The 15,701-nt window shown below is 50.1% G+C and overlaps 2 protein-coding genes across 13 annotated transcripts in view; both read left to right on the top strand.

Moving 5' to 3' along the window:
• LOC120368544 (SRSF protein kinase 3-like) overlaps nt 1–4,018 on the top strand; it is a 59,380-nt gene extending 55,362 nt beyond the window's left edge. For all 11 annotated transcript variants that reach the window (XM_039480664.1, XM_039480662.1, XM_039480673.1 and 8 more), the window contains one exon: nt 3,248–4,018. In XM_039480664.1, coding sequence (XP_039336598.1) covers nt 3,248–3,504 — 257 coding nt within the window. In that variant the 3' untranslated portion in view covers nt 3,505–4,018. The remainder of the gene's footprint in view (nt 1–3,247) is intronic.
• Nucleotides 4,019–7,367: 3,349 nt separating this feature from the next.
• Nucleotides 7,368–14,212, top strand: LOC120369303 (probable peptidyl-tRNA hydrolase 2). Of its 2 annotated transcripts, none has more exons than XM_039482462.1 (6): nt 7,368–7,516; nt 7,709–7,780; nt 7,873–7,950; nt 8,336–8,433; nt 9,049–9,163; nt 12,745–14,212. In XM_039482462.1, the coding sequence occupies exons 1-6, from the start codon at nt 7,448–7,450 to the stop codon at nt 12,832–12,834; spliced, it is 522 nt and encodes a 173-aa protein (XP_039338396.1). In that variant the 5' UTR covers nt 7,368–7,447; the 3' UTR covers nt 12,835–14,212. The 2 variants fall into 2 exon arrangements, with proteins under 2 accessions (XP_039338396.1, XP_039338397.1); XM_039482463.1 differs by having other exon boundaries at nt 7,369–7,516; nt 7,860–7,950.
• Nucleotides 14,213–15,701: the final 1,489 nt, after the last annotated feature.

The following is a 15,701-nucleotide window of genomic DNA, read 5'->3' as shown; positions in this document are numbered from 1 at the left end:
CCAGGAGCAGGAACGTGTTTGCAGATTGCCTCAACAGGACCTTCTCGTCTCACCACGAGTGGTCGCTCCATCTGGAGGCAGCCAGCATGATCTTCCGGAAGTGGGGGACTCACCAGGTGGACTTGTTCGCATTCTGTCAGAACAGGAAATGCCACGTGTTCTGTTCACTCTGGGGGATGGACGGGGTTCCCCGTCAGATGCTTTCCTGCTCCCATGGTCAGGGGCCCTGATGTATACCTTCCTGCCAGTGCCGTTGATCCACAGAGTCCTCGTGAAGATCAAACAGGACAGGGCGAAGGTTATCCTGATAGCCCCTGAGTGGCTTTGCCAGCACTGATTCAGCACACTGCTGGACCTTGTGGTAGCCGCCCCACTGCGGCTAGCTTTTTGGCTGGACGTCCTGGCCCAGAACCATGGCAGTCTTCTGCTCCCGAACTTGGTGGAGTTGCACTTGACAGCATGGGTATTGCATGGCTGAATGTGGAAGAGCGGGAATGCTTGGCCCAGGTTCAACAGGTCTTGCTGGGTAGCAGAGCGACTTACCTGACCAAGTGGAAAAGGTTCATGTGCTGGGCTTCAGAACGATGTATCCAGGCCGAGCAGGCCTCGCTGCAGGTTATTCTGGATTATCTTCTGCACCTCAAGCTCCAGGGCTTGTCCCTGTCATCAGTCAGGGTCCACCTGGCCACTATTTTCACCCTCCATTCCAAGGCAGGTCGGTCTTCACTCACAACATGATGGCCTGGTTTTTGAAAAGTCTGGAGCGTCTCTACCCTCATGTCCAGGAGCCTGTCCTTCCTGGGACTTGAATCTCACGCTGTGGAGGCTCATGGGGCCTTTCTTTGAACCTCTGGCTTCCTGCTCTCTTCTCCTTCTCTCCTGGAAGATTTCATTCCTGGTTGCAATGATGTCTGCCTGCAGGGTGTCTGAGATCAGGGCTCTTATTTCAGAACCGCTTTACATATTCTACCAGAATAAGGTCCAGCTGCGACTGCACTCAGCGTTCCTGCCCAAGGTAGTTTCCCAGTTTCATACCGGCCAGGACATGTACTTGCCTGTCTTCTTCCTGAAGCCTCATAAATTGGAAAAGGAATGCAGGTTGCATGCCCTGGATGTTGAGAGGGTGCTGGCCTTCTATATCGACAGGACAAGGCCATTTTGCAGGTCAACGCAGCTGTTCGTTGCAGTGGCAGGCAGGATGAAAGGTCGCCCAATGTCTGCTCAAAGGATTTCATCCTGGATCACAGCCTGCATCTGATACTGCTACAAGCTGGTGAAAGTGCCTCCACCGGCAAGAGTCACGGCGCACTCAACTAGAGTGCAAGCATCATCAGTGGCTTCTTGGCTCAGGTGCCCATCTAAGAGGCCTGTAGAGCTGCTACCTGGTCATCTGTCCACACATTTACACCCCATTGTGCGCTTACCCAGCAGGCCCGGGACGATGCTGGCTTCGGCAGAGCAGTGCTGCAAGCTGCAAGACCATGAACTCTGAGCCCATCTCCATTGGCACTGCTTGTGAGTCACCTAGAACGGATTCGACATGAGCAAGCACTCGAAGAAGAAAAAACGGTTACCTACCTTTTCGTAACTGTTGTTCTTCAAGATGTGTTGCTCATGTCCATTCCATTATCCGCCCTCCTGCCCCTCTGTTGGAGTTGCCAGCAAGAAGGAACTGAGGGGGCGTAGGGCCGGCAGCACCTGATATACTGGTGCATGAGTGCGGCACTCAAGGGGGAGCCACTGCCAACCAGTGTTCCCTCTAAATTTTCCCACCCATGTGTGGAATTTAATTTTATTATGTGCTATGGAGGTGATGTGTCACACACCACCTTCACATTGGTGCACATAACAAAATTCATGTGGTGGTTGTGGGACCAACGGGTGCAGAGAGTGGGAGGGAGCTCAGGGCTGAGACAGAGGGTTGGGGTGAAGGTTTGTGAGGGCTCCAGCTGGAGGTGTGGCCTCTGGGGTGGAGCTTGGTGCATGGGGTGAGGGCTCCAGCTGGGGGTGGGGGCTCTGGGGTGGGACCAGGGATGAGAGGTTTGGGGTGCAGGAGGATGCTCTGGTAGGGAGAGAAGACTCCCTGCAGGTCTCTCTCCCCGCAGTAGCACCTGGGCTGGGGGGAGAGGCATCTGTCCCCACTGCAACAGCTCCGGGGATGGGACTGCAGGATAGATGCCTCTCCCCCAGTCCCAGCATGGCTGCATCTGGGTCCTGGGCCAGGCCAGCCCACCCCGGCAGGTCTTGGCCGCAGCGGAGTTGGGGCCGGTGGAAGGGTTCCCTGGCCACGGCAGGTCTGGGCTGCCCCGGCTGCAGCAGGTTGGCAGCCAGGCTAGGTGGGGACTGGGGAAGGGGCGTCCCTCTCACGGCTGCAGCAGGACCCCGTGCAGGTTCCCTAAGTGCTTACATGGCGCTAAGTAGATTGCGGCTGCGCAGCTTACAGGAAACTTAGCCGCTGACCCTACGGATACCGCTAAGGCAAAAATCTCCAACAACCGCGCACATGGGCACGCGCATACCTAGAATGGAATAGACGTGAGCAACACATCTTGAAGAACAACCATTACAAAAAGGTAGGTAACCGTTTACAGATCCAGACTAACATGGCTACCCCTCTGATACAAAAAGATAGGTAACCGTTTTTTCCTTCCATGGTGCCAACAAGAAGTGAGTCAAAAGATAGTCATTATTGATATTTTTCTCATTAATTGTGTATATTTGTAAATTTAATTGACCCATTGGGTACTGAACGTGCCTAACCTAACTGCATGCTCTCTGGGCAAGGACTGTGTCTTCTGTTAAGTGTCTACCAGACTGCTGGGCCTGTAAAAGCAGCAATCATAATAAAGAAATTATACATGAGTTTGCAGTGAGATATGGCAACAAAAAAGGGCCAATGCATTTTTGGGCTGCATTCACAGAGGTGTCACGGAGCAGGGAGGTGATGGTCTCTGACTTTATGGCCCCTGGTGTAACTGCATCTAAAATATTTAATTCACTTTTGGGCATATTACCACCAGAGCAATGTTGACATAGTGGGGGGAGTTCAAAGATCAGCACAACTGGCTGACAGGTGGCACCTTACAGGTATTGAATAAGTATAAAGAGTGAAGAGCAGGAGAATTATTTAAGATGGTACAGGGAGAATCCAGGAGGAGGTGGTGTGTAATAAAGCAGCAAGAGGAGAGGGATTTAGGAGACTTTTATACGCAACGGTGAAGTATTGTGCTTATGTCGTCTTTGGTAGGTGCTCTCCTACGGATTTCCAGGCTTTTCCCCTGCACTCTATACAACACCCTAATGGACAGATACAACTGGACAAAGCATGAGGCTGCTCCATTTACTAGCTTTCTTCTGCCAATGCTGGAATACACACCAGCCAAACGGACAACAGCAGTGAAATGCCTCCAACATCCATGGCTGAGTATCCAGTGTCCAGATCAGCCTTGTGACTCTTTCTCTGGAGATGGAACACAGAATATAAATTTATTCCACAGGACATAGAACTATACCAGATGGCAAATCTGTTGAAGATGCAGGCCATAGAATTCATAGCGGAATTCAAGCATTGGCAGCCTTTCTGTCTCCCACTATGTTCCTGTCCTTTCACCAGGCTCCATTCCCCTAACACCATAATCCAAGTAGCCTGATTGTCTCACTCTCTTTCCTCAGCAGCTTGTTGTCTGTTACAATGGATCCATCTCCTCTGTTCCTGAACCTAGGTGCTTTTACTCCATTACTTTCCCATTTATTGCCACATCTATGCACCTGCCACCAATCTGTCTACGGAGATGGCACAACTAGGGTGACCAGATGTCCTGATTTTATAGGGACAGTCCCGATTTTGGGATCTTTTTTCTTATATAGGCTTCTATTACCCCCCACCCCCATCCCAATTTTTCACATTTGCTGTCTGGTCACCCTAGGCACAACTCAACTTCCATATTGGTTTCTGCAGAAGCTAGACTTCCATTAAAAGAACAGGAGTACTTGTGGCACCTTAGAGACTAACAAATTTATTTCAGCATAAGCTTTCATGGGCTGCAGCTCACTTCTTCAGATGCATAGAATGGAACACAGAGACAGAAGATATTTATACATACAGAGAACATGAAAAGGTGGAAGCACCCATACCAACTGTAAGAGGCCAATCAATTGAGATGAGCTATCATCAGCAGGAGATGTATGTATGTGTACTTCCACCTTTTCATGTTCTCTGTATGTATAAATATCTCCTGTCTGTGTGTTCCATTCTATGCATCTGAAGAAGTGAGCTGCAGCCCATGAAAGCTTATGCTGAAATAAATTTGTTAGTCTCTAAGGTGCCACAAGTACTCCTGTTCTTTTTGCGGATACAGACTAACACGGCTGCTACTCTGAAGCCTGTCATTAAAAGAAAAGTTAGGTTTTAGTCCTCTGTGCAGAGATCTCTAACCTGCTGCCTGCTAAATGTGGAAAGTCACAAATAGCTAATGCTCCCTCAACAGGTATAGAAGAGCTAAGCCCACTGTAGTTTCTCTGAATCAGAGTACAAGCTGCGCGAGGAGGATCCACAAAGGGGTTTAATGGTCTGGCAGCGGTACTGCTGGAAGCAGACCTTTAGGCCTAGCTCCCTAACCAAGTAGGGAATGTTCATGGACGCCATCAGTTACTCTAGATGTGAGAAAAGCCCCTTTGCTTGACTTTTGCTTGGGGCAGGAACGAGGAAAAGAGGGGACCAGCAAGTCTTTAGTGTGAACTAGCTAGTACAGGTTCTCAAACTGGAATCCACGAGGATACTCCAGGGGGTCTGTGAGTCACATCCAGGACCACCAGCCCCACCAATCAACTCCTCTCCCTTCCTCCCAGTACCTTCTGCAGGCCACAGAACAGCTGTTCAGTGGTGTGCAGGAGATGCTGGGAGGGAGGGGGAAGGAGTGGGGATAGGGCTTGCTTGAGGAAGGGGAGGGGCAGGGGTAGAGCGGGGGTGGGAAGATGGGGTGGGGCCCTGGGGGAAAGGGTGGAGTGGGGGCGGGGCCTGGGGCTGGGCAGGGGTTGAGCACCCTGGGGAAAATTAGAAGCCAATTTGGGGGTCAATGAAAAGTTTTAAATCAAAATGGGGGTCCTCAGGTTCTAAAGTTTGAGAACCGGTGATCTAGTACATTTTGATAGGTGTTAACTCTGAGTCTAATGATGATGAGTTGCATGTCAACACTGTTAACTATTTCCGTGCTGATCATTTTATCAATGTTACTCAGCTCCTCTGGGGTTACAAGTAGGATGGGGGAGAAGAAGAGAACTACCTTCTCCTCTCCTGTTATCTGATCCCAGTACTGCACTCCCTGATGCCATTTCCACAGCCCAGGTACCACATCTGTGGATGCTCCTATCTCACTGGCCTTCCAGGTAGCATTGCATTTGCTGAAGATTTCTTAGTCAGATACTGCATCAAAGGATATTCCAGATGTTTTGGCTGCAGTGTCTTATTCTGAGATGCGTCTGTATGTTCTTTACATTAAACAGGCATAATTCTGAAAAGGCTTCAGTTTAATTAATCCCCTTATTCCTGAATGGTTTGTAAGCATATGTAAATACCACACTTTGATGGGTCTTGGAAATTGAAGGGTAAACACACTAAATACAGTAATACCTGTAGGGACCCTGGATTAAGTTTGGCAATTCCTCCGAGTGGTCTGTCTAGACTAGTATCCTTTCTCAGATATTGGCCAGTACTTCATGTTGGAGAGAGAGGTGAATGAAACCTCATAATGGACAATTAAGCAGGAACCTGCCCCAAAAGGGAAATTTCTTCTTAAACCTGTTTAGTTGGCAGTTGGAGGGGTTTCAGACTATTCCTTTTTAATCCTGTTTCATGTAAATGCGGACGTTCATGTTATCCATATATTGTTCAGTATCTTTCTGACTTCAATTATATCTTGTGCTGAGTTCCACATGCTGCTGATGTGTCTGAGCAGCATTACAATGCACGTGTGGATCAGATTCACACGGGTGCCATCTTTCCTCTCCCCGGCTCAGGCCCCCGTGCCTGAGCAGCCCGTGCCTGGTGCCGGGCGGGGGAGAGCGGCCTGGCCCATCGGGGTTGGGGCAGTGGGTGACGGTCGGGCCTGGGTCCGGGCGGGGAGGCCAGCGGGATTGGGGCAGTGGGTGACAGTCGGGCCTTAGCAGCCTGTGCCTGGTGCCGGGTTTGGGAGAGTGGCCTGGCCCATCGGGGTTGGGGCAGTGGGTGACGGTCGGGCCTGGGTCCGGGCGGGGAGGCCAGCGGGATTGGGGCAGTGGGTGACAGTCGGGCCTTAGCAGCCTGTGCCTGGTGCCGGGTTTGGGAGAGTGGCCTGGCCCATCGGGGTTGGGGCAGTGGGTGACGGTCGGGCCTGGGTCCGGGCGGGGAGGCCAGCGGGATTGGGGCAGTGGGTGACGGTCGGGCCTTAGCAGCCTGTGCCTGGTGCCGGGTTTGGGAGAGTGGCCTGGCCCATCGGGGTTGGGGCAGTGGGTGGCGGTTGGGCCTGGTGCAGGGCAGGGGGGTGGCCCGGCCCAGCGGGGTAGGGGCAGCGGGTAACAGTCGGGGAAGGGTCCGGTGGGGAGGGGGTGGGGGGTGGCCCAGCGCAGCCGGGTAGGGGCAGCGGGTGACGCTTGGGCTGGTGCCGGGAGGGGGTGCGGTGGCCCAGCGGGGTAGGGGCAGCGGGTGACGCTCGGGACTGGGTCCGGCGGGGGGTGTGGGGGATGGCCCGGCCCGGCCCGGCCCGGCCCGGCCCAGCGGGGTAGGGGCAGCGGGAGACGCTCGGGGCTGGGTCCAGCGGCGGGAGGGGTGGCCCGGCCCGGCCCAGCACAGCTGGCTTGGGGCCGCGGGAGACGCTCGGGGCTGGTGCCGGGAGGGGGGGTGTGGCCCAGCGGGGTAGGGGCAGCGGGTGACGCTCGGGGCTGGTGCCGGGAGGGGGGGTGTGGCCCAGCGGGGTAGGGGCAGCGGGTGACGCTCGGGACTGGGTCCGGCGGGGAGAGGGGGGTGGTCCGGCCCGGCCCGGCCCGGCGGGGTAGGGGCAGCGGGTGACGCTCGGGGCTGGTGCCGGGAAGGGGGTGGCCCGGCCCGGCCCGGGGCAGCGGGTGACGCTCGGGGCTCCGGCGGGGGTGTGGGGTGGGGCCCGGCCCGGCGGGGTAGGGGCAGCGGGTGACGCTCTCGCTCTGGCTGGGGTTGCGCGGGGCGGGGCGGGGCGGCCGGGTGTACTGGGGTGGGGGCGGTTGGAGGCGGGGTCAGAGGCGAGGGGCGTGGCGGGGGACGTTGGGTCGCGGAGGGGCGGGGCAAAGGGGTGGGAGGATAGTGGATGACGGGCCGGATTCGTTGCAGGTGTGTGGGCGTGGCCGGGAATCACATGGAAGCGAGGAGCAAATCGGATTGGCCGGGCCATGCCGGTCGCAGCCAATAGGAAAGTGGAGCGGTTACAGGTCGCGCGGTGGGATGGAGGCGGATGAGGCGCTGCTGCCGCCGCTGCGGGAGCTGGGGGTCCCTGAGGCGGCGGCGCGCCGGGTGAGTCCGGGGCGGGGCCGGGCCGGGCCGGGCTTCGGTGAGCCGGGCGGAGCTGGGCTGGGCCGAGGCGGGGCTGGGGTCCCTGAGGCGGGGCGCGCCGGGTGAGGGCCGGGCCGGGCGGGCGGAGCCGGGCCTAGGGCGGGCGGGCGGGCGGGGCCGGCTTCACGACGCTCTTCCCCTACTCCCCCCTAGGCGCTGGCCCTGACCGGGAATGTGTCCGCGGAGGCGGCGGCGCAGCTCTACTTCGGCGGCCTGGAGACGCAGGTAGGCCCCCACCTGTCCCGCGCGGAGCCCGGCCCCGGCCGCCCCCGCGCGGAGCCCGGACCCAGCGGCCCATGCCCAGGTTTCTTTTTCAGGCGCAGGTGGATGGCGGCGGCGGCTGCTACAAGATGGTGTTTGTGGTGAACACGGAGCTCGCCATGGGCGTCGGGAAGGTAACGTGCCGGGAAGCCCAGATTCTACCCGGCCAAGCAGCGGCGCCGGGGTTGGTCGCCTGCCCAGACTGCGGAGCCACCTGTGAAAAGAGCTGGGTGCCAGCTCATTGCGTGGCCCTGTAGAGAGGGACCTGGCCTCCCTGTGCTGCTCTGCCCAGTTGCCTTGGGTTGCACACACCACTGGGACGTGAATAAGCACTTTGTTACGGAGGGGGAAATGAGCTTGTCCTTCTCTTCTCTCCCCGCCCCCCATCTGGGAAGGAGATGGGACTGGCTCCTGCTGAAGGCTGTATGTGAATGCAGAGGACTTGTGCCCCTATTCTCACACAGTGGGAGGAGTGGCTTCAGTGGCTCACCTGCTCAGATGTAATGTTTCCCCTTACAGATAGCAGCCCAGGTCGGACACGCAGCTGTTGGCCTGTACCAGTTAATACAAGAAAAATCCACTGGGAGGGAGATGATCTGTCAGTGGGATGAATATGGGTAAGATGGTAGTGTGTGCATGATAGACAAGTGTCCAGCCAGCCCATTGAATATATGTTGTAAATATATTCAGAGACAAAACGGAGCGCACTGACTCATGTTGGTCAGGCTTCCTTGTTGGGAGGGAGGGTGAAGGATTGAAATAATGGGCAATATCAAAGACTCTGCTTGAGGGGCAGCAGCTGCAGAGCTTTCACAGAACTTCACTGCATTCCCCTTGGATGTCCCTCTTAATCTCCCCTTTCACTAATTTTGCATTCACTCTAAATGGTTCTTCAAGCAGTTGTCTGAAATGTTTAAACAGATAAAGATGAGTAGACATCAGAATGTTCCTCATTCTACTTGGTAGCTGAAAGGGCCAAAGGAGGGAGGCCCCTTTCTTATCTGGACTTTTTGTGTCTCTTGTAGATAATTTAACTTAATAAATTAATCTAGAATAACTGTTATGCTCATATCTGAAGCAAGTGGGTTTGCAGTTGCTAGAGATGGATATCTAACTCTTGTTAGGCCAAAGACTTCCTTAGCTTGTACACTGCTCCCCTAGCCAAGCAGCTTGTGATAAGAGGTTGTGGGATAGTATGAGCTCTTTCTGATCACTTGCTTTTTCCTTGTTAGTGCGAAGAAGGTTGTAGTTCAAGGATCAAACACTGCCCACCTCATGGATCTGCAAGCATTGGCTTTGAGCCTGGAGCTGCCAACATACCTGGTGCAGGATGCAGGGAGAACACAGGTAACCAAGCTAGGAATTGAGTGCATGTGTGTAACTAATACAATGCATTTCTCCCTTTAAAAGGGTCAATGTCCCAGAGCTTGAAAACATTTGTGAGCAAAACTGATTCGGAGGAAGAACTTAAAACAATATGAAAAATAATTGGAAGTCAGTCTAAGAAAACTTTACTAGATGTCTTAATTGCTGAATTATGGGGTTTTTTATCAAACGATTCTTCAGTTAAACTGTTCTAGTTAAGGGATTTGAAAGAAGTGATAAAATTTTAAAGTTGGAGGGGGAAAGTAGACACTGGTAGCAATGACAACAAATTAGCAGTTATAAAATGAAGACCTTGAAAAGGGAAGCCAGAAGCCTGTAGCCTGTAAGGCTAAGGACAATAAAAAGGAATTATTCAAATATCCGAAACAAAATAAATTCTAGCAATGATGTAAGTCTGTTGTTGGATAGGGATGGTAAAATCATAGTATCGTGGGACTGGAAGGGGCCTCGAGAGGTCATGGCAGGATTAAGTATTATCTAGACCATCCCTGACAGGTGTTTGTCTAACCTGCTCTTAAAAATGTCCAATGATGAAGATTCCACAACCACCTTAGATAATTTATTCAAGTGCTTAACCACTCTGACAGTTAAGCTTTTTCTAATGTCCAACCTAAACCTCCCTTGCTGCAATTTAAGCCCATTGCTTCTTCGCGTATCCTCAGAGGTTAATGAGAACAATTTTTTTTTCTTCCTCTGCCTTATAACAATCTTTTATGGACTTGAAAACTGTTATCATGTCCCCTCTGTCTTCTCTTCTCCAGACTAAACAAACCCAATTTCTTCAACCTCCCCTCGTAGGGCATGTTTTCTAGACCTTTAATCATCTTTGTTGCTCTTCTCTGGACTTTCTCCAATTTATCCACATCTTTCCTGAAATGTGGTGCCCAGAACTGGACACAATACTCCAGTTGAGGCTTAATCAGCGCAGCATAGAGCGGAAGAATTATTTCTCGTGTCTTGCTTACAGCATTCCTGCTAAGTCATGCCAGAATGATCTTTACTTTTTTGCAACAGTGTTACACTCTTCACTCATTTAGCTTGTGATGCCAACAATTATGCAAAAAAGCAGAAGTGTTCAATAAATGTTTGATATTTGGAAAGAAGCTGGATGACTTTACATCCTACCATGGTGATGGAAAACCTACTACTCTGACAGTAACTAAACAGGGTGTTAAACAGCAACTGCTAAAATTAAACACTTAGAGATTTTCAGTGGATATCTTGCACCCATGGGTCCTAAAAGAGTTGGTGGAAGAACTCTGAGCCATTGATGCTGATGATTAAATATTTGAACACTCTGGAAGTTCTACAAGATGGGCACAATGTTCTTCTTTCCGCCAATATTTTAAAAGGGTAAAAGGATAACCTGAGTAACTTTAGGCCAGTTAGCCTGACATTGCTCCCATATAAAACAATGGAACATCTGATCTGGGGTGCATTCAGTAAAGAACTGAAGGATGGTAGTATAGTTAATACCAAACAACATGGATTTATGGAAAGTGTTTCTTGTCAGACAAACTTGATAAAATTTGTGAGATTATCAACCGAGTTTATAAAGATAATTAACACCATGTACTTAGACTTTGGTAAGTCAAATACTTTAGTACTCATGACTGTCTGGAAAATATATATATGCAAAATCATGAAGTGAATAATACATTTAAATGGGAGCATTGTTATCCAATAGTGATGATTCTGTTTGGATATTGCAGGAATCTGTTTCTGGGTCAATTTTATGTAATATTACCAATGATTTAGAAGAAAATATAAAATCATTGTTGGTCAAGTTTGCAGATGTCAGTTTCAATATAATGAGGACTGCTCAAAACAGAGCAATGTGCGGTGTGTGGTAACCTGGAATCAATGGGGGGAAGGGGTGTGTGTGTGGTTTGAGCATTGGGCTGCTAAACCCAGGGTTGTGAGATCAATCCTTGAGGGGCCAAGGATCTGGGGCAAAAATCTGTCTGGGGATTGGCCCTGCTTTGAGCAGGGGGTTGGACTGGATGACCTCCTGAGGTCCCTTTCAACCTTGATATTCTATGATTCTATCCCAAACACAAGGTCATATATCTAGGATCCAGGGATGTAGGTCCTAGGGATGTAAAAGATTAACCGCTAAGCATTAAGCTTACCATTAACTGAACCTTAACCATTGGCCCTGGCCACGTCGGGCCAGCCGGCTGAACCCACTTATAGGTTGGGGGACTGCATCCTGGAAAGCACTTACGCTGATAGTGACTTAGGGACCAGGGTGGAAATTAGCTGAATGTGAGGTCCAGTGCAATGTTGTGGTTGAGCTAATGCGATTCTTGGATGATGCAGAAGTAGGGAGGTGGTATTAACTTTTTATACAGCATTAAGGAGACTATTGGAATACTATGTCCAGTTCTGTTGCCAACACTCTAAAAACATGTTGGAAAGGGTTCCAACAAGATCCAACAATTTGCGTTCTTACTGTGTATACTTGCTAGACTAAAAAAGCTAAATCTATTTAGTTTATCCAGGAAGTTGAAGTGACTTGATCAATCTATAACAGGGGTGGGCAAACTTTTTGACCTGAGGGCCACATCTGGGAATAGAAATTGTATGGTGGGCCATGAATGCTCACAAAATTGGGGTTGGTGTGGGAGGAGGTGAGGGTTTTCATTGAGGGTGCGGGCTCTGGGGTGGGGCTAGAAATGAAAAGTTCAGGGTGTGGGAGGAGGCTCTGGCCTGGGGCACAGGCTCTGGAGTGGGCTGGGGATGAGAGGTTTGGGGTGCAGGAGGGTGCTCCAAGCTAGGATCAAGGAGTTTGGAGGGCAGGAGAAAGCTCAGGGGTGCAGGCTCTGGGCAGCACTTACTTCAAGCGGCTCCCAGAAGCAGCAGCATGTCCCTTCTCCAGTTTCTTCACGGAAGTGTGGTCAGGTGGCTCTGCGCACTGCTCTGTCCACAGGCATTGCCCCTGCAGCTCCCATTGGCCAAGGTTCCCAGCCAATGGGAGCTGCGGTGGTGGCACTTGGGGCGGGGCAGTGTGCAGTGTGGAGCCCCCTGGCTGCCCCTATGTGTAGGAGCTGGAGGGGGACCATGTCGCTGCTTCTGTGAGCTGTGTGGAGCGGCCCCAGCTTCCCAGCTGGAGAGGAGCAAGCCTCAGACCCCACACCTCAGCGGGAGCTCCAAGGGCTGGATTAAAACGGCTGGTGGGCCAGATCCAGCTTGCAGGCTATAGTTTGCTCACCCCGATCTACAAGTACCTACGCAAGGAGAAGATTTGATGGTGGACTCCTGTCAGACCAGGGCAAGGCAAGACAAGATCCTATGGCTGGAAACTGAAGCTAGACAAAGGCCTGCATTGTGCAGGAGGTCAGACTAGATGATCATAATGATCCCTTCTGACATTAAAGTCTATGATTTCATGAATTCAGACTAGAAAGGGTGCAAATTCTTAACAGTGAGGATTAATCATTGGAACAACTTATGGACATGGTGGACTCCTATTTGAAGTCTTTAAATCAAAACTGAATGTTTACCATCAACTGAACTGCACGTTTATCTCTCCACTGTAGGTTCCAACTGGATCATACACTGTCCTTGCCATTATCGGAGAAGAAGAAATAGTGAATCAGGTGACTGGGAAGCTGAGGCTGTTGAACTGAGAGCAGCACCAAAGCCTATTATTTTGTGCTGTACCTGACTACACGCTGTGGAATTTGAAAGCAACCTATATGCAATGTGGAGAAAGAAGCACCTGTTAACAGCATCTCAGGTCCTTCAGAGAGTCATGGGAACCAGACAGCTACTCTCCTTTCTGCCTGCTGAAGCTGCAGGGGAGCATGGTGCTAGGGTGAGGAGGCAGCTCTCTTCCTTTCATTTGAGGGAGTCTGTCTTGCTAGACCAGGACTGTGAGAGGTAGTATTGCTGATCTACTGCAGGTGGATTAGAGAGACTGCTGCACATTTCCACCTCTAGCTTCCCTAGAAATTGTCTTGGAAAAACAAGGCTTGTATTTTCTGAAACGTGCTTATGAACAAGATGAAATTCTGACAGATGCCTTGCCTTTCCTTGAAGTCTCTGTGGTGAGCTTGTGGCTCTGTTAATTCATTGTGGCTTATTATTTTTGTGGGGGGAGATGTATGTCCTTTAATCTTTCATAAAAATGGGTTTCAAATATTGGATGATTGAATGACTAAGAACATACACAGTTGTATTAGGTAGGTTTATGGGGGTCAGCTAGATATGACGGGAGAATAAACCCTCCTGTTTCAGAGCTGGGAAGAAATTTCCGTTATGGGCAAGTTATTCCATAATTGCCTTCTACAGGAATTTCTTGCACTTGTGTATCTGAGACTGGCCATTGTCAGAGAGAGGATATAGGACTAAATAAACCCTTGGTTTGGCAATTCCTATCCTTCTAAAGCCTATTCTGGTAGTATAAACTGAATAGTGGCAGGGATGCAAACTTGATCTTGTTATGAAATGTACTGTTGAAATTACTCTAGGTGAGGAAAATGGGCATTAAATTAGGATTAATATTTCACATTCAAGAGGGGAGGGAGGTAATTTTTTCCCCACCCCTAACATCCTGCTTTTAGGTCTTGGTTGTGGTTTTGTAGCACATGTGCTTTAGGTGGAATTTCTAGTGAACTTTATTTAATCCAGTTGGTAGAAAATAGCCCTGGGTGTTTTAGGCGACAGTAATGGCTTTTAGTTGTGTAGGCTTGGCTGATTGTCTGTCTATAGGTACTGGCCCATGGCAGCAGCATCCAAGTTTGCATGGTTCAAATGTGTGTGGGTTTTTTTCTTTGCCCATAACACCTCCATTCCAAGTACACCGTGTACACAGTTCTGGAATTGGAAGAGGTGAAACTGGCTGTCCCATGAACTGGATCTTACTACTGGTGGTCTGAACTTCCAAGACACCTTGTTTTTAAATGTTACGTGTACTGAGGGCGGAAAGAAGCAGAGGCATTGCTTTGTTGTTAGGCTTGTGACCAGAACCTGCTCAGACCTCCTGTATTCCTATGGAGAGGCTTTTGGCTTACAGGATATGGTCTCCACATTAAACTTGGATGCTTGTTGTTAATAAGCAAGGTGTTGACATGCCTGAATAGTTTCTTGGGGGTAAATCATCATGCTTGTCTGTAGTGTCAGTGTTAGAACATAAGAATGGCCATACTGGGTCAGACCAAAGGTCCATCCAGCCCAGTATCCTGTCTTCCAACAGTGGCCAAAAAGGAATGAACAGAACAGGTGATCCATCACCCATTCACAGCTTCTGGCAGTGTAGGTGCCACTTGTTATCTGTTTGTACTTCATCTGCATAGCAAATTTAAGACTTTTCATCAAATTGTAGGCATGTGCCCATGTTGCAGTAGAACATGCAAGCTGTTATGGAATTAAGATCCTTTGCTGGAGTAGAGGTGACAGAATTTTTATGGCAGTCACACACTCCCTGAAGTCAGGGATGACTTTTAATGGAAACCATGCTGTTAAGCACACAATTATCGAGTACATAAGTAATGTTGGATATTTATAGTTAACTGTAGTTGCCTGACAACTGGTAGATCTGTTTTCTGCATCATATGTTAATTTAAGGAGGGAAGATCGAAGGTTTGTGAATGAGAACGAATGGGTGCCATCTGAATAAGATGCTCTACCTGTAAGAGTTGGAGGTGCCCTATAGAGGGGTAGAATAGCATTACAATTGACGCACTAGACCAGGACTCAAAACATCTGGATTCAGTGCCTGGTTTTGCCACTTTCTCCCTATTTGTTTGCTCACTATCCATAGAAATAGAGAGTGTAAAAGTACCTAGATTTACAAAGTGATGCTGCAGAATAACCATGCAACTTACATTGCACTAGTGGCCAGAGGCTCCCAGCAGCTCCTCATTATGCCTGGTGCAGTACAAACCTGATATGGTTCCTCTCCCAAAAAGAGGTATTTCCTGATTGTTGTACTGTTCAGATTTGGCTTTGTTACCACTTTGTTTATTTGCCTTCAGGAAAAAAGTAGAATATTCCACTGCTGCTTTCCTTCTTCCACTTCCCTTTTCATGGGGGAAGGGGGAGTGGTTCCTATAGTTGCCTGACTTGCACAAAAGGGAGTGCTGAATATGTCTCGGGGGCAGTACAGGAAATGCTCTTGTGGTAGATTCTTTGCTTTGGCTAAGATTCTGGGAAAAGGAGAGAACCCACTAGTTCAGTGGGGTCCTGAAGCAGCTGCATGTTGAATGATAATTTGAATGACTGCCTGTTTTGAACATACCTGATAAGAAAAAAGTGCACTTGAATTCTTGCCTGCTGATAGCAGCAGATTTGTTTAGGCTGTTTCTGGGTAAAATGTAACCAAATCATACCTGACAGCTGTGCTCACAACATCTGCTTTGGAAGAATCATCAGATGAGATGCTGAAAGCTCTGCATAGTCACCCTTGTGCTCTAGGTAAAACCAGGGGGACATGTGGCCCACAGCAGTTCAAGATATTCAATGCAAGACTGTATATCCTTCCAGAGTTTGAGAC

The sequence above is a fragment of the Mauremys reevesii genome, linkage group 7 (genome assembly GCF_016161935.1).
Source record: "Mauremys reevesii isolate NIE-2019 linkage group 7, ASM1616193v1, whole genome shotgun sequence".
NCBI classification, from domain to species: Eukaryota; Metazoa; Chordata; order Testudines; family Geoemydidae; genus Mauremys; species Mauremys reevesii.
The sequence above is the reverse complement of the archived record's forward strand: the minus strand, read 5'-3'. Positions and strand labels throughout refer to the sequence as shown.